The 20,766-nt window shown below is 47.5% G+C and overlaps 2 protein-coding genes across 6 annotated transcripts in view; both read left to right on the forward strand.

The window, feature by feature from the left end:
- THADA (THADA armadillo repeat containing) overlaps positions 1-4,381 on the forward strand; it is a 161,150-nt gene extending 156,769 nt beyond the window's left edge. For all 5 annotated transcript variants that reach the window (XM_082217226.1, XM_082217222.1, XM_082217223.1 and 2 more), the window contains 2 exons: positions 521-675; positions 3,239-4,381. In XM_082217226.1, coding sequence (XP_082073352.1) covers positions 521-675; positions 3,239-3,613 — 530 coding nt within the window. In that variant the 3' untranslated portion in view covers positions 3,614-4,381. The remainder of the gene's footprint in view (positions 1-520; positions 676-3,238) is intronic.
- Positions 4,382-7,830: 3,449 nt separating this feature from the next.
- On the forward strand, positions 7,831-14,100 carry ZFP36L2 (ZFP36 ring finger protein like 2). Its single transcript, XM_082217591.1, has 2 exons — positions 7,831-9,592; positions 10,455-14,100. The coding sequence occupies exons 1-2, from the start codon at positions 9,188-9,190 to the stop codon at positions 11,967-11,969; spliced, it is 1,920 nt and encodes a 639-aa protein (XP_082073717.1). The 5' UTR covers positions 7,831-9,187; the 3' UTR covers positions 11,970-14,100.
- The last annotated feature ends 6,666 nt before the right edge of the window (positions 14,101-20,766 follow it).

Raw genomic sequence — 20,766 nt, forward strand, 5'->3', positions numbered from 1 at the left:
GAGCATTAAAAGCCGATGAATTTCTCCATCCCAGTGGCCAACTTATTATTATTACTCTTGGTATATTTATTTATTAAATTTATATCCCACCCTTCCTCCCAAGAAAGTGAAGGGTGGCCAAACCCTTTGGTGATTATTTATTTTATATATATATATATATATATATATATATATATATATATATATATATATATAAAATAAATAATCAAAGAACATGTTTGAAACAATTAAAATAGTTTTAAAAACCTAAAACCAGCTCATCATTAAAAACATTTAAAACAATCACATACAGCTCATAATTTCAAAGTTACCCGAAACTATGTCAGCCATCAAATGCCTACTCCTTGTCACTAAATTTTAACATATTTTAAAAGTTGAACAATGGCAGCCAATTTTTTTTAAAAGGTTAATAAAGGGTTTTGATTTGCATAATCTTAACAATTCCTGTGTTTTTCTTTTTGAGCATAATACATGTTTATATGGATACGCTTAGAGAACCATCTTTACTTTCTCCCTGCAGAGCTTGGCTTCCAAGTGGTGAATGCAGCAATGGCCATGGATTTAACATTTTTTATATTGTGTGAACTGCTGCAGCAGTGGGAGCAGACTGGCGCTGGGGTCTTAATCTTACTGGAGTGGCTGCTAGGAAAAGAAGATTTAGAGACTACAACCTTTGTAAGTCAGCTAACCAGTGCTTGACCACAGCTTGGGTTTTTCAGTGCAATCAGTTGGCTTTTTGCAGGATTTCTTTCAAGGTCGCATGGAATCGTGCTTTTGGAACGCAGAAGAGATGTTAACATCGGAACCATGTTTTGCTTTCTAAAAAATGTGATACCAATTCAGTCATTGTACCATTCACTTATGAATGTGAATAATGTCCACTCTTGGTTCATAAAGCCGGTTTCTCTGGACATAACATTTTAACATGTTAGAATAGAGTCGCCCAAGCTGGGTGTGTGAGAAGGGACCAGGAAACAGAAGGCACACCATGGATTTTTTGCACACATGTGTACTTCTGAACCAGCCTTTGTGGGAATGGTGAGGGTAGTAGGAGAGGATATATTGATTAAATATTATCCTTCCTCACGCCAATGAGCTAATAGCAGAGCACATTCCCTTGTACATTGCAGGAAACTAGTTGATAGATTCGAGATAATCAGCTGAATTAAGCAATCCAGTCTGGCTTGTCCAGATTGTATTGTTCCTGGTAAATCCCTCTACTTCCCTCTTAAAAACAATAATGACACAACAGTCTTCTTTTAAAGGAATGATGAGATTTACTTACACTCAGTTCGCAGTATGGTCCTGAAGGCAGGCTTTATCTTGTAGTTACAGTTTCCGAGAAAAGTGTGGGTTCTGGTGGCTGAGAGCCAGCAGACAGTAAAGGGGCAAAATGTAGACAAGGCATCAAGAGAGTCAAGAGGAAGATGGCTGCGTGGCTAGCCCTTTTGTAGAGTCACGCCCATCTACTTGGTCACACACACGGGGAGGATGCTTCAGACCAGGTGTGACAGGAAGTCCTCCTGGCTGGAGCAACTCTGTCCACTCTGGCCAAACAGGAAATGTTGTATTTGACTGCTTCAGTGATGTTACATCCCACAGCCTTTTACGTGCAGTGCAATAAACATCCACACAAAATTTGCCCTTCGTGCAATGTTACTCCGGGATGAATTTGAAGACCATATCAAATCCCTTCATTTGAGCCTGTTGAAAGTTACTGAAACTGAAGCATCCCCATCACACTTCTAGTAAATCAGCCAGCACAATCTCTTCACTGTGTGCAGGTATTATAGCACAGAGGTGCACAACACCTGATACATGAGCGTGCTATAAAACTTTTCATAAGCTGTAGGTTAGCATATCTGTTTGATGCTCTTCTGCTCTTTGAAGACTCATGTAGTTTTCACTTTTTAAAAATCCACTCAAACCTCTTTACAAAACAATACAGGCAAATCCCCATTTATGTGGGGGCTAGGGATGCGGGTGGCGCTGTGGGTTAAAGCACAGAGCCTAGGACTTGCCGATCAGAAGGTCGGCGGTACGAATCCCCACAACGGGGTGAGCTCCCGTTGCTTATTCCCTGCTCCTGCCAACCTAGCAGTTAGAAAGCACGTCAAAGTGCAAGTAGATAAATAGGTGCTGCTCCAGCGAGAAGGTAAACGGCGTTTCCGTGCGCTGCTCTGGTTCGCCAGAAGTGGCTTAGTCATGCTGGCCACATGACCCGGAAACTGTACACCGGCTACCTTGGCCAATAAAGCAAGATGAGCGCCGCAACCCCAGAGTCTGCCACAACTGGATCTAATGGTCAGGGGTCCCTTTACCTTTATGTTCCGAGGCACTATGCAAATAATTGAAATCGCGTATATTTGAAGCACCGTTGGAGAAAGATGCAAACACCCTCTGGAAACCATTGGAAAACCCTTTAAAAAAACAGCAGCACTTACCAGACTCCCTCCAAACCTCCTTGCTCAGATTCCAAATGAAGAGTTGCCTGTACAGTATTCTGCTAGGCACATTTAACTTTGTGAAATACAGTAGGATTTCACTGAACAGCAAGCTGACTCTGTACAGTGGTACCTCAGTTTATGAACTTAATTCGTTCCGGAAGTCAGTTCTTAAACCAAAGTCGTTCTTAAACCGAGGCGCACTTTGCCTAATGAGGCCTCCCGCCACCGGTGCCCTTCCACCGTTCAGATTCCATTCTTAGACCGAGGTAAAGTTCGCAAACCAGGACACCGCTTCCGGTTTTGCGGAGTTCGTAAACCGAATTGTTTGTAAACAGGGATGTTCTTAAACTGAGGTACCACTATATCTCAAGCAGACATATCTTAATGCTTCAAGGCAACTTTTAATTTCCATTATTTAAATAAATACAATCATCTCAATAATTCTAGATATAGTTCCATTTCATTTTTACCTGAGCAATTTAATGAGATTCAGTGTGGCCATTGAACTATGCATGCATGTGGCAGCAAGAGCTGCAATACTGCCTGCACCATGGGGGAGAAGGAAGGCAGTCAGATGAGTTTGCCTCCTGCACTTTGCAGGAGAAGTGATATTGACATCAAGAAGGGTATGCATACAGTGTCCACAGAGTGGCTTACTTCCAAGTCAACGTGCATAGATGCCTTGCTTAAGACTGAGCAATTTTTTTCTGGTGCATGTGAACAATTTTGCATAGGGGTTGTTTATCTCATACCATTGCCAATACATTGATTATTGCTGGTTTTACGTGCAGGTGGAAAATGACTATCTGTTTGACAAAGGAGAAGCAAATTTCTGGGCTGAGAAATTAACGAAGGTGCGTCAGCTGCGTAAACACCTCTTCCTGCTCGTACCAGTGACTCATGTCAATCCATGTGATCAAGGAAAGTTGCACCAGTTGGCAACATTAGCATCTGATCAAGCCAAACATGTGACCCAGCTTCTTGGAGAAATGCCTTCAGCTCCTGAATTTTCCCGATCTTCAGAACTCACGCAATTAACTATTCGGAAGGAAAGAATATCCACTTGCCTTAAAATACTAAGCTTGCTTGAAGCTGGAAATGACACGTGCAGAAAACTTGATGACACGAATGCGTATGATTTGCTCACTGCCGATTACAACTTGTGAACCGCACTGTGAAGGCAAAGACAGGTCATAAATGTGAACGGCGTTGTAGGAATAAGTCCTAGATACTCCGTACTTCAATCCCTTGAATCTCCATCCAACTTTCTGCTGACGAATGCTTCTCTGAATGCTCTCATAAGCAGAGTTTTTATTGCAGCTGTTGTAGGAAGCAAAGCTGCTAAACTGTTTCTTCCCATGCACTGCATGCTGGCCACCTGCTGATACAATTTGCTGATTTTACCCCACGAGTTGCTCTTGTTCTTTGACGTTGCAGTTCATATTCCTTTTCTCATTGTGCTTCAAGACCCATTCACAGACAAATCTCAAAGTTCTAAGACTTTAAGAGTTCAAAACTTAATTCTATTTTCAACCATGACGGAAAACGCCTTTTCCAAAAGCATTCTTTCCCTACGTAGACACAAATACAAGCTTTTCCACAAATGCAACTACTTGATTACCCTTGTAGCTTGAGCGATTCAGTATTAGAATACTATCATTTGTGCTTTCAGCTCAAAAGCTGTTCACCTGTACATGAAAAGTATGATACCCAGCATGAAACATGCCTCCACCCTCCCAATCAGTCAGCAAACGGCCAGAAAAGAAACAGTTCAGTACTACCTAACCACAGAGATTAGTCATTCTTCCGAAGGGCCTGCATCTCAGAAATTTCCTTGAGAGATCAACCAAGGTTGACTGCACCCTCTTAATAATGGTCATTAAGTTTAATGTCCTTCGCTGTTATTTTTACATTAAATGTTTTGTACCAGGTTATATTGCCTCGCTGAAATTATTTTTCACATCTGTTAAGCATTGCCTCTGCCCCACAATGCTCTGCATTGCTGATTCCCTCCCCCCCCCTTCCCGATAGCTGGGAAGTGTAGGATGAAAAAGACAATTTTAACCTTTTTAGCATGAGAATACAATTTATACACCATGTTGCAATGCATACTGGATACCAATTTGCTGCTTTGCAAAGTGATTGGCAGTGTCTGAATACTAACATCATGCATATAAAAAAAAACTCAGCTGGAAAGCCTGCATCTAAAAAATGATTATTATTAGTTCTTTATAACACCTTCCGGTATCTTTCTTTTCTCCATACCATGTTTTAAATGCCCCAGCAGATGGCGCCCTAATACGTATTTTGTTACTGAACCATAAAATAGACCAAGCTGCTGAGGTTTGTTTGCCTACTACAGTAACCTTGCCACATGCCCATGCTGCCGAGGGCAAACAAAGCCCTCTCACTGTCCTCATCCCTAAGAGGAATGTATCTCCAACAGGATATATTGGGCAAGGACCGTAGCTCAGTGGTGGAGTATCTGCTTTGCATGCCAAAGGTCTCAGATTCAATCCATGAATGTCCCCTTAGAACTGGGTGGGAGCCTTGTCAGAAATCCTGGCCTGTTGCTGCCAGGCTGAGTAGGCGTTACAGAGCTAGAGAGAGCAATGGTGCGACTCAGCACAATGCAGTTTTCTGTGTGTTCCCTCTTCTGCGCCCCAGTAAAATTTCACAAACATCCCTTTTGGTGATGGGGAACCTGAACAGTTGTAGAAAACAGCAATATTGGCTCATTAGTAGCAATATTGTCTATACAGGTACTAGCTTACAGTTCAGTGGCATCCTCCCTGTGGAACGCCCTCCCATCAGATGTCCATGAGATAAGTAACTGTGCAATCGTTGGAAGGCATCTGAAGGCAGCCCTGTTTAGGGAAGTTTTTAATGTTCAATGTTTTATTGTGTTTTTGTATATGCTAGAAGCCACCCAGTGTGGCTGGGGCAACCCAATCAGATGGCGCAGGGTACAAATACCACCATCTGGCAGCCTGTCCTAACCATGTTCTGTTGGAATGAAGTCATTGCCTTATCAAACGTGAAGCAAATCTCACTTGGCCACTTATTCATGCAGAAATAAAAGGAAATTCATTCTAATCATACTTCTGAAGTATATCCACTGAAGTATTTGACTGAATGCATTTTATTTGAAAAACCATAAAGTATTAATTGTTGAACCAATTCTGTTGCTTAGATTTGCTGTTTCACCTCCCTCTTTTTAAGTGTCACTTAACTTTGTACTCACATAACTTTTAATAGTAGGCTGTGAGCATTAAACTTTCATATAATCGGCAAACCTTGGCTACACTTGGCATTGTTGAAGATGTTAACAACATGAGAAAGGGCTGTAGTGGTTTCAGCTTAAGTAGAATTAGGAAACCCCAGAAAGGCGGTTAATTAATAAACAAAAGAGCTGCAAGAAAGAAACAGCCTTATCGCTGTATGGCTTTAAGCTGTGTAATATCCCTTTAGTTTATAGATAGCAAATAATGGTACATGATCTTGTATGCGTTTCATCACACCACGAGTTACTGTATAACTTTTCAATCAGAAACTTTTAAACCTTAAACAGCAGCTGTAAAAGAACAAAAGTCTATCTCAGAGTAGCTGTCCGTTGAGTACTTAATCGGGGTCGGTTATCTTAAGTATTGGCCTGGCTAACTGTTGGTTATAGATTGATCTTTGCCTGGCTGCAAGTATTTCTTACTTATTTATTTTAAGTGAAGGGGAATTCTCAACTTTGAAGCCAGAGCTTAGGTCAAAATTGTTCGCTTATTTCGTCCCCCCTTCCCGCAAGTGGGAGATGCCATTATGTCACTCTGAGTAGACCCAAGGGGTGGCAGGCAACAGTAGTTCAGCTATGAAGATCCTAGGACGTAGGGGTTCTTTTGCAAGTTGATAAACCAAGATTAAACCCAACTCCCTCCCCCGACGCGCTTCCTCAATAAATGAAGGCTGCGTTCCTCTTACGGGATGCAGGCGCTAGGGGGTGGCCGCCTCCTTCAGGAACTATTTCTGGCCCGCATGTCAACTTGTCACGTCCACTTCTGGATTGGCAATGCAGTTCCTCGGCCGTAGCCGCAAAGCGTTGCAATTGCCAAAGAGATTAGTCTGAAAGGTGAGGGCGAGGGTTTGTTTTCCTTTTTTCTGCCGTGGCGCAGGACCAGCGACCGCTTGGGGCGCCTGCTTGCGCGCCCTCGCCTGGGGGCTTTTGTTTTCCAAACTTCCTTCTCGGCGCAGAGCCGAGGGAGAGCTGCGGAGCCTCCCCAGAACGAGCTTCCACTCGCTTTATTTGTGCGGGTGGAGGAGGTTTTTCTTTGCGCGCGGCGAGTCCGCTCCGAGAGTTGCTGGAAACGCCCCCCGCCCGGCCGCCCCCGCTTTGCAGGAGAGGCGCTTCCGGGTGGGAATGAGCCGAAGTAACGGGAGGAGGAGGAGCCAAGGCTGTAGCCTTAGGGCGGCGCACGCGCTTGCGGAGCGGCCGCCTCCCGTAAGGAGGAAGCAGGGCACCAAATGGACGCGGCGGGCGGGCAGCGCCGTCAACTCGCCTGCCAGTGGGCGCAGCTTGGTGGCTAGCGCGCCCCTGGATGTGGAGAGCCTCGCCGCACAGCCGCTTCTTCCGAGGCAGCCGCTTGAAAGGAAGATCAAACGGCGGCCTCGCCTTTGTAAACCAGTCAAGGGCAAGAAAAGTGAGAGGGGGGGAGGTCAGGGCGCCTGACACTTTCCGCTTTGCTCCCCACATGGATGCAGCCCGGCGCTCAGTGGATGCAGGCATTGTGGTGAGCCTAGGCGCAAGGAAGCGCGGCTCCGACGGCAACAAGTCCTTCCCGCATCCGCCCATAAGCCTGCCTGTCCTTCTCTGGGAACTGGGTCGGGCTCGCATGTCAATGCGCACAGGCCAGGCTCGCTTGTTCTTGCGTAAGATGCTGAGCTGGTCTGCGAGTGGGGGAGCTTTCCCCCGCTGCTACAGTAAAAGGAGCGGTGAGAGTCGGCCTTCCCAAAGAGGGGCCGAATTACGCACTGCTTGGTAGGCAAAGCGAGTTCCAGATGGGGCGGGCGCACTTGCTCTGGGAACAGCGCGCCCCGTTGCACGCCGTGGGGCTTCCTTCCTACTGCGCTGCGCGCGCCCCTGTACTTCCCCCCGCAAACGAGCGCGGAACTCATCGGCGCGCGCATTCCAAGCTCTCCAAGCCACCGGGTTGAATTCATTAACTGGGACCAAAGTGGGGAGAGACTTCCTTGCCGCGGCGGAGGGACTTGGGGAGGCGGAAGGGGGAGGCTGCGCAGCTCTCCCTCTTTTTTGGCGGGGGTCCAGAGGGGAGGGGTGGGGCTGGGCAAGGCGAGCGCCGGCGCGCGGTCCCGCAGCTGTGCTGCGTCAGCCCGGCCCTCCCCTGGCCAGGCGAGCGGGGAGTTTGAGGCTGTGTGTCAAAGGACGAGGCGCTGGCTGCGCCAATCGGATCACAAGACCTTGAGCGGCTGCCAAGTCTGGGAACTAGTCGGCAGCGGGACGGTCGCACGGGCTGGGGCTTCTCTTGAGCAACAAGGAACCCAGCAGCTGAGGAGTTAAAGCGCCCTTTCTTCTTTCTCTTGCAAACATCACACACCCCAGCGGGCAGCGGTGGTGCCGTCCAGCCAGTTACACGGCCAGGCGGGCAGCCTTTGTTCCCAAAACCTGTTGCGTGGCACAAGGTCCCTTGATTGGGCGGGAGGAAGAGGAGGAGTTGTAGGGGCGTCCCATTTCACTCCCAGGCCCTTTGATGCTTCGCTGCGAGCTTCCCGAACGGCTCAGCGGGGGTGTGAAACTGGCAGGAAAGCCCAATGCCAGCGTGTGTTTACTTGAAAACTTCCGAGCCGTGCAAGGAGCTGGGCGGGCTTCGTGCAAAGAGGGCGGCCGATCCTCCGCGCGGAGTGGTGGGGGAGAAACCCGATCTGGAGAGAGCATGGCCAGGGGGGCTCGCTGTGTACGTCAAGGCTGCCTAGACCTGGAGTGCAATCGTGTCTTTACGCCCCGTGCTGCATGATGCAGCAGAAAATTGCACTTTGGGTGCAGACACCGAGCTAACATGCATTGCTGCTCAAAGACCTTTTGTCAAGTAGCAATTGTTTCGTAATTCACCCACGTGATGCAAGCACCCTGTAACCCGAGCCTATGCGTGTTTACTCAAAGTAAGCGCCGCTGAGTTCAACGTGCACAGGGGCTGCGGTTTCGGCGCACAAGCCTTGCGGAAACCCATTCCTCTTCATACTGCAAACCTGAGGTTCAGCAGGTGTAGGAGCCACGCTGCATTCTCGAGCAAACTGCGTTCGTGCTTTGCCGGCGGTTAAACTCATGGGAGTTTCCTGTGCACATGGCGCTTATTGCAAGCCTCGCGGAAACTGCGCCTCCCATAACTAAGCAAGCCTTTTGTATACAGAATGCATTGTGCAAAATAAACCAGCCAGCCTTATAGGATGTCTTCCCTGGTGCATGTTCCGATGAGAAAAGTAAACTTGCACCCTTGACTGCGTATATTGGCCGCGCTTATAGAGAGGGAACAGTACCTTCTCTATGCGAGCCTGCGAGCCTCCAGCGCGTGCCTAGCACAGCAAGGACTGGGGGGAACCGATCGCTTTGCGCGGCCTTAAGACTTTCTTTGGCGAACGCGACCCTTCCCGAGACCTCGCCCCCTCCTTTCTGGATCACTTCTCCAACTTGCCCCACCTCCCTCCTCTCCCGGCCGCTGAAAGAAAATTGGCGGCGCCCAATGAGAAGGAGCGCCGAGACAAAAGAGGCAGGGCTAGGCTGGGTGGGAGGGGAACCTCTGGGTGCTGTTGCTGGGAGACCCCGGCCGGGTCAGTGTTGGGTCCCTCCCCGCTGTCCTGGCGTTTATATATGGGGCGTGTACGGCAGTCGCGGAGTTCCAGCACTCGAGATAGCTGCGGCCGCCGCTTTGGCTGGGCACCCGCTTCCCCATCTCGGTTGGGAAATTGATTATATAGACTTTTTCAGCTCTCAAGCAATCCGCCCTTTCCTATCCAGTCGTGGCTCACCCAAAGCTTCCGAGGAAAGTGGGATCTTTCGGTCCTTCCTGCATTTCCGACCATTACAGGATCTAGAAATGTCTACAACACTCTTATCTGCCTTCTACGACATCGACTTCTTGTGCAAGGTAAGGGCAGGGAAGCTCGCGCTCTTGTCTCTCTACCAGGGAGCTGAAATAGTCCAGAGAAGTTTTGGCGCAAAACTGGTTTGCAGAAAGACCCTGTCCAAGGCTGCAATCCTGTGCACGGTTACTTGGGAGCGAGTCTGGCTGAACCCCGTGGGACAGACTCCCTGCTAAGCATGCAGAGGAACGAGCTGCAGGAACGGCTTTGTTCTGCAACAAGTTGCGAGGGGGAAGATTAAAACTTTTCTGCTCTCAGTAACTTCCCAGGGAACCTGCTGCTCCCTGCTGCTCGTTCATCTCCTGTAGCCTTTCGCTTTGTAATGGAGGGAGGTGACAGCGAAGAAGGGCATATTTCCAGTGGAGTGCCTGTTGTTGTCCTCAGTTGTTGTTGTTGTTGTGATTATTCCCGTGTACGTGTGGGGTGGGTGTGTTTTAAAATAAAAACTGCCATGGCAGATGTGTGGAAGCTGAAGCTTGCTACTGCAAGGTCCGGCTGTGTTGAATCGGCACTCTTTCGTGCAGCCCCTCCGGATTGGTGGGAGGGGTTTCGGAGCACCCCTCGAAAAGTTTTAAATTGCAGGTAGCTGCTTGGAGCGGGAGGGGAGGGAGCCTTGACAACCAAGACCGCATGGATACGCGATTGGAGCTGGCGGGGGCTCCTCTTGGGCGATTCCGCTGAGGAGAGACCCTTGTGGTCGGTGCAGAAAAGAGAGACAGAGAGGTGCTGGATACTTGCAAGCCCCTGTCCTTTCCCCAGGCTCCCGGCAGTCACGGTGCACCGTTTTTTCCCCCTTTTTCTTTTCTTTCTCCCTCCCTTCTCTGCCCCGTTCTCCCCTTCTCCCCCACCCTCCCTTCTGGCTCCCAGACCGAGAAATCCCTGAGCAGCATGCTGGACAAGAAGGCGGTGGGGAGCCCCGTGGGCACTTCGCCCAGCTCCAACTTCGCGCCGGGCTTCCTGCGGAGGCATTCGACCAGCAACCTGCAGGCTCTGGCTAACGGCAACGCCAAGTTCCCGGCGGGCTCGCCGTCGCCTTCGCCCTCTTCCTTCGGCGGCCTCAAGGAGCCTGGCACCGGAGGAGGAGGAGGAGGCGGCGGCGGAGGGAGCAGCAGCCCCACCACCGCCTTGCTGAACAAGGAGAACAAGTTCCGAGACCGCTCGTTCAGCGAGAATGGCGAGCGCAGCCAACACCTCATGCAGCAGCTCCAGCAGCAGCAGCAAGTGGTGGTGGTGGCGGCTTCTTCGGCGGGGAAGGGCGGCGGCAACGGCAACGGCGGAGGGGGCGGCGGGGCTCCCATCAACTCGACGCGCTACAAGACGGAGCTGTGCCGGCCCTTCGAGGAGAGCGGCGCCTGCAAGTACGGCGAGAAGTGCCAGTTCGCGCACGGCTTCCACGAGCTGCGCAGCCTGACGCGCCACCCCAAGTACAAGACGGAGCTGTGCCGCACCTTCCACACCATCGGCTTCTGCCCCTACGGGCCGCGCTGCCACTTCATCCACAACGCCGACGAGCGCCGCCCCGCGCCCGCCAACGGCAGCGGCGCCAACCCCGCGACGCCGCAGCACCAGCCGCCGCCCCACCAGACCAGCGCGCCGCCCCCGACGCACAGCGGCCACCACCACCCTCTGCACCCGCCGCACGCGGGAAGCACCGGCGACCTGCGCGCCTTCGCGCCCTCCGCCCGCGACCACCCGCTGGCGGGCGGCGGCTTCGGCATCCCCCACCCTCGAGGCGGAGGAGGAGGGGACAGGCCCAAACTGCACCACAGCCTCAGCTTTTCCGGCTTCTCGGCGCACCACCACCAGCACCACCACGGAGGGGCGCCGGGCGGCTTGGAAGCGGCAGCGGCCGCGGCGGCAGCCTTGCTCCTGGAGAGCCCCGGCGGGTCTCGCACGCCGCCGCCTGCGCGCTCCTCGTACTGCGACGAGCTGGTGGCCTCCCCGCCGTGCGCCAACAACGCCTTCGCCTTCTCGGCGGGCCAGGAGCTGGGCAGCCTCATCGCGCCGCTCGCCCTCCACGCGCCGCCGCCGCCTCCCCCTCCGGCCGGCTGCTTCGCCAACGCGGCCGCCGCCGCCACCTTCTACCGCTGCCACCAGCAGCCGGGCGGAGGAGGAGGCGGCGGGGCGGGAGGAGGAGGCGGGAACTGCTGCCCGCCGCCCGGCCCTCCGGCCTCGCCTCCTTTCACCTTCCAGCCTTTGCGCCGCCTCTCCGAGTCGCCCGTTTTCGACGCCCCGCCGAGCCCTCCGGATTCCCTGTCCGACCGAGAGAGCTACCTGAGCGGCTCCCTCAGCTCGGGCAGCCTCAGCGGCTCGGAGTCGCCCAGCCTGGACTCGGGCAGGCGCCTGCCCATCTTCAGCCGCCTCTCCATCTCCGACGACTAAGGAGGCGCCGGGAGAAAGTGGGACTTTGGGGGCGCAGAGGGCAGGTGTCCTACGGTTGTCAATCTTTGGGGACCCCTGCTTTTTTTTTTTTTTTGGAAGGGAGGGTCCCTCGTTGGGCAAGCTACCCCCTTTCCCCTCTTCAATGCCCCCTATTATTTCCCTGCCTTCTCACCAGGAGCAGAGACTGCAGCAGCCTCCAGATACTAGCCAAGCTCGCACAGACCCTTTTCTGTTTTCTCCCCCACACTTTTGTGTGTGTTCCTTTTTAAGCAAGAGAAATCCTTTTGATTGCTGAGCAAATTCAGAGAGGAGACAGGAAAAAAGAAGCTTCCCCCTGCCCCCCCCCTTATCAAGAGCTGAACAAATGCCAGTTTGTGAAAGGGCAAATGATGTCATCAAGAGAACAATCTTATTTTTATATATCTAAAGAGACTGGAAGGAGAGGATTTCTCCCCCCCCTTTTTAGACTAGGTTATAAATGTGCAGCAGCAGCCATTCCATCTTCCAAGTGTGTTTTATGGGGAGGGGAGGAGACAAAGGGTAATAATAAAGCATTAGCAAACAGTTCTGCCCAATCCTACTCCCCTAGGAATCAACAATCATTCTGGAGGCCCATGAACTCTGCATTCCAGGTCCCTCCAGATCGCTATACAACAACAAAAAAAGAATTTAAAGTAAGGAGTGTGGGGTTTTTTTGCCTTTCAATCAAATTTAAAGTAAATATACTAAATGTATAAGCTTTTAAAAGAAAAATCCAACATCCTGCCAAGAATATGCCTTGATAACACTCTAGTTTTTATATATATATATCTTATATATATTATAACATGCTAAAACTTCCATTCCAAAGTTTAATATTGGTTCCATTGCCACCACTTAGTGGATGTTTGGCTTAGAACAATTTTTTTGTTGCTTTATTTGGAAGCATTCAACTGAATTTAGTTTGTAATTGTTGGAGAATAACTGCTGATTTTTTAATTTTTTTTAGCTGAGTTGATTGCACAAGTCACTGCACAACTCAATATGAAACTATTTAACTTATTTATTATCTTGTGAAAAGTATACATTGGTAATTTGTTCATACTGTATTTATCGGGTATGATGAAAAGCAATAGATATATATTCTTTTATTATGTTTAAATTATGATTGCCATTATTAATCGGCAAAATGTGGAGTGTGTTCTTTTCACAGTAATATATGCCTTTTTGTAACTTCACTTGGTTATTTTATTGTAAATGAGTAAAATTCTTAATTTAAGAGATTGTATGTAATATTTATTTCATTAATTTCTTTCCTTGTTTACGTAAATTGAAAGATTGCATTGGCCTTTTTTTATATAGAAATCTGACTCAATGCTGTGGAAGTAGTTTTGAGAAATTTCAATGGGTTGTGTTTTTTTTTAGAATGTACAATGGTTGTAACCCGTCCAAGTTTAAACCTACTTTGCAATCAGAATTTAAAGTGGCAAAACCTAATTCAAACTTTTAAAATTAACCAAAAAGTATTCGTGTTGCCTAACTTCACCAATCACACTGTGATAGTTAAAAAGTATGTAGCAATAAAGAGGGGGGAGGGGGGAGCCCAGTATTACGTCCCACAGTGCCTTCATAAGGGTCCATTCTTGCCTTAAATCTTCCTCAACCAAATGAGTATTTTCTTAATGCTTGAGAATTTGAATGTAGGGCTGGGGGTTTTAACTACATGAAATTGTACCACTCGTGTAAGTAAGGAGGCCACATTTGGGACCTGAACCTGTAAATGTGTTCAGGATCATATCTTTTACAGTTCCAAAACATGAAACTTTGTGTTTGGAAAAAAAAGTCAGGAGTTATACAAAACTTTCATGGGAGGGTGAATGGATGAATGAGCAGTACCTTTTTTTTATTAAAAAAAGAAAAGAAAACGTACATAGGTACAGATTCAGCACTATGTACTCTTTGGACTACTTTAACATAAGAAGTATGTTTTGAATGTAACTAGAAGATAAGTCAACTTGAGTTGTAATATATTTTGGAGAGTCAGTTCACTACAAATTTGGAGTGCGAGACTGTAAACTTTGTACTGTAAATGTTTTGTAGTTCTCCCAATAAAAACTCTTGAGGAAAAAAATCCCAAGCTATTAAAAGCCAATGTCTGCAAGGTGGTGGTTCTTTATTAGTTCTGCCCTATCAGTATGGTGTCTTAGCTACAGATTAACCTGGTTTTGAACTGCAGAATCGCTCCATTCCTGCAGAAATGCTTGGGAGGCTGCCAAAACCAATAAACTTTTGTTCCAGAAGGTTCCAAGGTACTATTTCAAACCACACACAGTCCTGTATACATCCAACTTTTGAAAGGGGGGAGGAGAGAGAAACTGGCTTTCCTTGGTGATCTTTAGAGCTGCTGATTTTTTTTACAAAATTAGTGATCAGCTTATTAATATAAAGGAAGCCAACAATAGAATATAACTTTGCCTGGAGAGCAGGAGGAAATGATGAATGGGGATAATACACAGTTCATCCTTGATTACTGTTCAAAATATGTTTCCTTGTAACAACACAGAGGTTTAGCTGGATAAGTTCAATGCTTTTTAAACAACAAAGCACTGCATGTTTTCCTAAGTAGGATTTTTGTCTAGTTCTTGCAAATGGAAGGTAACAAACAAACAAACCACATCTTCATTCTAGCATAGGCTCTCCCAACTCACCAATCCCAGCAAAACTCGAACAGTTTTCCATTGTTAATCATCCATACAAAAATATTTTCTCCACACAGAAAACTAGCATATGGGGAAGATGGAAGGCTACCAGGGAACTCTGGGAAGCCCAATTTTTTAAGGTACAAAACAGGTATTCTCTCATCTGCCATTGTGAGAATTTGGCCCAAAATGCTTGCTATATTGAATGTTTACTTTTTCAGAGCTTGATTAGTTCTTTGTTGTGATATTGGACACATGGAGGCCTGTTAGTAAACCTATTCACCCCATCTCCATTAATAAGTTCCACAAACTTTGAAATGCATTTATTTCCCTATGATTATTCAGGTTTTTTGGTGTGTTTTTTTTGCCTGCTTTAAGGTTAATGTGGCCTTGCTGTGCTGCCAGGACATCTATAAATGCTAGCTAGAATGCAGTGCTGCTACCCACATGTTCTGTAGTTGAACAAAGCTTGGGACTGACTTTTAAGTACTGAAATTAATGTTTGCTCATTGCTAGTCTGTAGGCATGCCACCAAAGGCAGTTCCCATTATTTCAGAGACTCTGGCCTTTGGTTCTGTGGCTGTGGTTTCTATAGATTAGTATTTGGTGGTTGGGTAATTAGACAGTCATTTTTATAGGAGGCCTTGGTGACAGGCATAGACACCTTCCTGGAAAAGCTAAGAAACAGAACTTGTAACTTTACAAAGTTTAGAAGCTGGCATTCTGGCTTGCAATGGTGCTGTTCTAATATTTGCATGCATGTGTATGTAATGGAACCAATACCCATGCAAGCAGCCATCTCTATGGTGCCCTCTAGATGTTGTGGACTATAACTCTCAGTTGCTCTGACCAAGATGACCAGTAGTGATGGCTTATGGGACTTCTAGTCCATAACATATGGAGGGCACCATGTTGACTACCCCTGCTTGACAATTCCCCAATGCTTGTTCTTTTTCTGCCTGCTGGGGAATGCAGAATGTGCGTACCTGTGCCTGCATTCGCCTTGATTGTGGGCAAGTTTGCCATCTATTGGATTTGACTTTTGTAGTAGTAAATGTAATAAATTGCACTCCTCCTATCCTTAAAACAAGCGTGTGTTATAATAGTGCTCATTTATTTGTGTAGCTCCTTAGATGGATAAGAGAGCTTCACATACTGTAGATCAGGCACGTCCAACAGGTAGATTGTGGTCTACCTGTTGGATGCCTGTGGTAGACCACTGGCTCCCCCCAAAGAAGCTCAACAGGGCTTTCCTCCCTTAAAAGAAGCCCAATATGACCTGAACCCCTAAAAAAACTGGCCTTCTTTCCTAAAAGAAAGCTCAACAACTTTGAGTTGAACCCTCCCTAGATCATTGCCAGCTTTTAACTCTGAGTAGATCGCAGACTCTTGGGAATTGGCCACCCCTGCTGTAGATTATGTCATTACAAAAACTCTGTAAGGGAAATCAGAATTATACCCATCATGTACCGGTAAATGGACACAAGCACGACAATGCCTTAGCTGTTTGCAAATTCAAACCATGGACTTGGGAGAATTTTAGCCTGGTTTCTTAAATACAGCACGAGATATTGAAAATCAAACTTCCCCCCCTAAAAAAAACAAAATGTAACTGCCTAAATACCTTATCTGGGATGGTTTTATTCTCCCCCCTGCAGCCTGTATTCTATCTTCTAGCCCTTTATTCATTAACAGGCGCTGGGTGTGAGTCATAGCAGCACAGTTTGGTGTTTCCTGATTGGGATGTGAAGCCAGAAAAGCAGCTGTTTCGTATTACACACATTTGGTCTAGCGTTCAGCTATTTTTGTGGTGTGCGCTAAAAAGATCAGTACTGGTGGTCAAATTGCAGCCTGTGCCACAAAGATATTTTAGAACCAATTGTTTGCTCTTGAAACCATTCTAACGTTTGTATGAGTTGCTAAGATATATCGGAATTAGGAGAAGCAGGTAAAACAGGCCCAGGTGTATCCGCTTCCTCCTGCCTTATGGTGATGTGCAGTGCATCTAGCTTCTTGTAGAAAGTTTGGAATGCTGTATTCTTATGGCAAAAGAATCACGGTCTATACTATGCCGTGAAGTTCCATTAAGGTACGGCCTTTTGTACCTTTGCAGTCTTCCCTGGTCTGGCACCGTCCAGATGTTTGGAACTGCAACCCCCATCAGCTCCACTGGCCATGCTGGTGGGGGTTGTCGTTCAGAACATCTGGAGGGTGGCAGGTTAAGGAAAGCGGCCTTAGGTTGTCAGTAAGGGGAGCTGCATTGGAGTAAGTCTTCTGAAGCACCATTGGAATTTGAGTCCAACAGCACCATACAGTTAATGCACATATCTCCAAAGAATACTGGGAACTAGTTTATTAAAAATACTGGAAACCGTAGGTCTGGGGAGAAACTACAGTTCTCATGATTCTTTGGGAGAAGTCATGTATTGAATGCACCTTAAATGTGTGCTGTGGAATGTGGATCTGCCCTAGTTAGATCTCAGGCCATAATGAAAAATAGTTCCATGCACTTTTAAAAAAAAAAACACCTTTCAGCTCAGCCTTCCACAACTTGCTGCCCTACAGTTCTGGACTTTCACCATGTAACACGGTGAAGAGAGATTATCACGGCTGTTGGTATAAGGATTCCTAAGGCTGAAAGCTGCCTGCAAAACACTCTTGCAGTAGTATGTGTTTCTGGAAAAGCATAAAGGTTTTCTGTATCTTTGAGAAGTGGGAACTCAGCCCAAGGTATAAAGCTGTAGGGGAGGTTTCAAAGATTCTGGGCATTAAGTGTTGTGCAGAAGAGGCAAGAAGTTTGCCCAAAGGGATCCACTTGGAGCTTGGAACCTAAAGGAAGGAGGAACTTGGGGACATAGCATGCTGACTTTATACTGAGTCAAGCCCATTAGTTGATCTCAAGGCAGTGTACTTACTGGTCCCCAACAGGGGTGCCAGCTTGAATAAAATATGGGGGTGGGGGGCTGGACAGGTAGGAGTTGGCTTCTATGGAGACTCCCCAAGGAGTCTCCCATCTACTCGCTGATCAGTGCCATACCCTACCTGTTGCAATGACAAGCACTTCACTAGTCAGCAATAGTCAAATTTCATGTGTCAGGTGGTTGCTTTGCTGCAGAGAAGTGTGCGAAATGTGCCCAGCAGGGTGCAGTTCCTAAACGAGTACCTGTAAAATATGAAGCAAGTGCATGGTTGATCTGGATGAGCATTGCTCTGTGGTACAGCGCCTCCTTTACATATACATTGGCTCCCAGTACGTTTCCGAGCACAATTCAAAGTGTTGGTGCTGACCTTTAAAGCCCTAAACGGCCTCGGTCCAGTATACCTGAAGGAGCGTCTCCACCCCCATCATTCTGCCCGGACACTGAGGTCCAGCGCCGAGGGCCTTCTGGCGGTTCCCTCATTGCGAGAAGCAAAGCTACAGGGAACCAGGCAGAGGGCCTTCTCGGTAGTGGCGCCCGCCCTGTGGAACGCCCTTCCAGCAGATGTCAAAGCAATAAACAACTACTTGACGTTCAGAAGACATCTTAAGGCAGCCCTGTTCAGGGAAGTTTTTAACGTGTGATATTTTACTGTATTTTTGGTTTTTATGGAAGCCGCCCAGAGTGGCTGGGGAGGCCCAGCCAGATGGGCGGGGTATAAATAAATTATTATTATTATTATTATTATTATTATTATTATTATTATTATAGCAGGATATGATGCTGTGGAGCAGTGGTATAATTTGGTGCAATACACTTCCTTATATCAGGGTCAAGGGAGCCCGTGGCTGTCTGTCAGCCCCAGTCGGTGCGGCCAATAATCCAAGGCGATTGGCATGGTACAGGTTTCATGCTGCTGCTGCCTTAGGGAAGTAAGGGAGAGTTAAGTGGATGATGCCCATCAGGCCTGGCGTTGGGTAGGCAGGTCTAACCCATCAGGGCTATGAGGAAAGGACTAATAAAGCACATGTACCGCTACCCTTGAAAGCAGTGGGTTTCTTCCCACGTGGAGCTGAAGTTCTTGCGGAAGGCCGCATTTGCTCTTTCCGTGGGATTGCTGCTGTTCTTTGGCCAATTCGGCAAAGCCGAGGAGCGGCTGTTTTTAACCGTGCTCCAGTTCCTTTGCATGAATTAAGGGCCGTTTGAAGGTTGCAAGTCTTGGGAAAGCGCCGTCAGCTTCCTTTTCTAAAGCAAGCATGGAAAGGAACTAAGGGCTGCAACCAAACTGGCTGCTTTTTCCCTTTCGGACTAAAATAACAACAATAATAAATCCATTTGTATTCACCGCCAAACCCTTGCTTTCTCGGAAAGCCTCTTGCTTTTGTTTTGGCGGATCTTAATTCGTTGGCCAGGCTTTGAGCTGGAATTGTTGCATTAGTGTGTTCTATCTTAAGTGCTGAAAACCTGGAATTTGCAGCAGCTGTGCTGGATCTTGCTTAAGCTATTTGTGAGTTGCAGAACTGGGCCCAGAAAATCCCCACTGAAGAAGCCACTGCCCAGGACCCTGAGCAGTGGTCTGGCCTTCAGACATAACTGGGTGCCTTCAGCTTCTAATATAATTTGGGGACCGAAGACAAAACCACCCCAAATTCTAAAATGGTCGAGTTGTATTGTAGTGGCTCTGAGTCGTAAATTAAAGCCTTGCATTTGAAACTTAGAAAGAACTCTGCCTGTTTTATCCTGAGGGTAATGAGGAAGAATACTTCCCCCTAGAACCATGTTATAACACAAAAGCATGATAACATCTCTCAGGATTGCCTCATCTGCAGAACACATGAGGTTACTTTACATTGCAGAAGATTATTGAGCCATCTAGCCTGGGATTATCTGCCATGACTAGCAGATCTTCTTGGCTAGCGAACCAGCTGCATTCAGATGCAGTGATAAACTAGGCTTTACTGCCTTGTTAATTACCCTGAGCCATGAGTTCATGCACACGTTTTTCCCTCTCCTCTGGTGTAGCGCATTCACACACACACACACACACATATATATATAGAGAGAGAGAGATGTTGTTTAGTCGTGTCCGACTCTTTGTGACCCCATAAACCAGAGCACGCCAGGCACTACTTCCTCTACTTCCTCCCGCAGTTTGGTCAAATTCATGCTGGTAGCTTCGAGAACACTATCCAACCATCTCGTCCTCTGCCGTCCCCTTCTCCTTGAGCCCTCCATCTTTCCCAACATCAGGGTCTTTTCCAGGGAGTCTTCTCTTCTCATGAGGTGGCCAAAGTATTGGAGCCTCAGCTTCAGGATCTGTCCTTCCAGTGAGTACTCAGGGCTGATTTCCTTAAGAAAGGATAGGTTTGAACTTCTTGCAGTCCATGGGACTCTCAAGAGTCTCCTCCAGCGCCATAATTCAAAAGCATCAATTCTTCGGCTATTAGCCTTCTTTATGGTTCAGCTCTCACTTCCATACATCACTACTGGGAAAACCATAGCTTTAACTATATGGACCTTTGTCGGCAAGGTGATGTCTCTGCTTTTTAAGATGCTGTCTAGGTTTGTCATTGCTTAAACTAGGCCAGTTTAGCATTATGTCTGAAACCAGATGAAATGCCATTACTCTTAATTACGGTTTACAGAAACATGCTGACTTCAAACCATGGTTTATGCAGCCGGCTTGATCCAATGCACAGTTTGGGATTCAAATGCTTATTGCTACATCCAAACTTTGCCCCCCTTCACTAGGAGATAACATGAATTGGGCCTGGGATCTTTCACGTGCAAAACATATTCTCTGCCTTGGAGCCATGGTGCAGCCCTCCTGGACACTGTGATATGCTTTATGGATCTTTTGTAAAAAGATGTAGCAAGACTTAACACCTTGGATTTATTAAAGCTGTGCTTTGTCTCAGTAATGTTTACAATAACCCTGTGACTTGGGTCTGAATTATTATTTTTCTGTTGTGAACTGGAGGGCTGTAACTGACAGTGTGTTGCTTAAGTCCCCCTACTAGTCATAGCAAAAGGATGATCACAACCAGGAAATTATTGCCTTGCAGCTGTGTCTCTTAGCCAGCACCTTATTGTAGATCACGTTCACAAGTTTGGGGAAGGAATGCATCTTCTACCCAGTTCAGTATCAGCTGAAGCCCCCTACCCTATGCTGTTTTCAAGGACAGAGTATTGCAAACATCA

The sequence above is a fragment of the Podarcis vaucheri genome, assembly GCF_965113315.1.
Source record: "Podarcis vaucheri genome assembly, chromosome: 3".
Classification (NCBI taxonomy): Eukaryota; Metazoa; Chordata; class Lepidosauria; order Squamata; family Lacertidae; genus Podarcis; species Podarcis vaucheri.

Coding starts and splice junctions, on each gene's coding strand:
- ZFP36L2 (XM_082217591.1), top strand. CDS start 9,188: ATGAGAAGGAGCGCCGAGACAAAAGAGGCAGGGCTAGGCTGGGTGGGA. Junction 9,593..10,454: donor ACATCGACTTCTTGTGCAAG/GTAAGGGCAGGG, acceptor TCTGGCTCCCAG/ACCGAGAAATCCCTGAGCAG.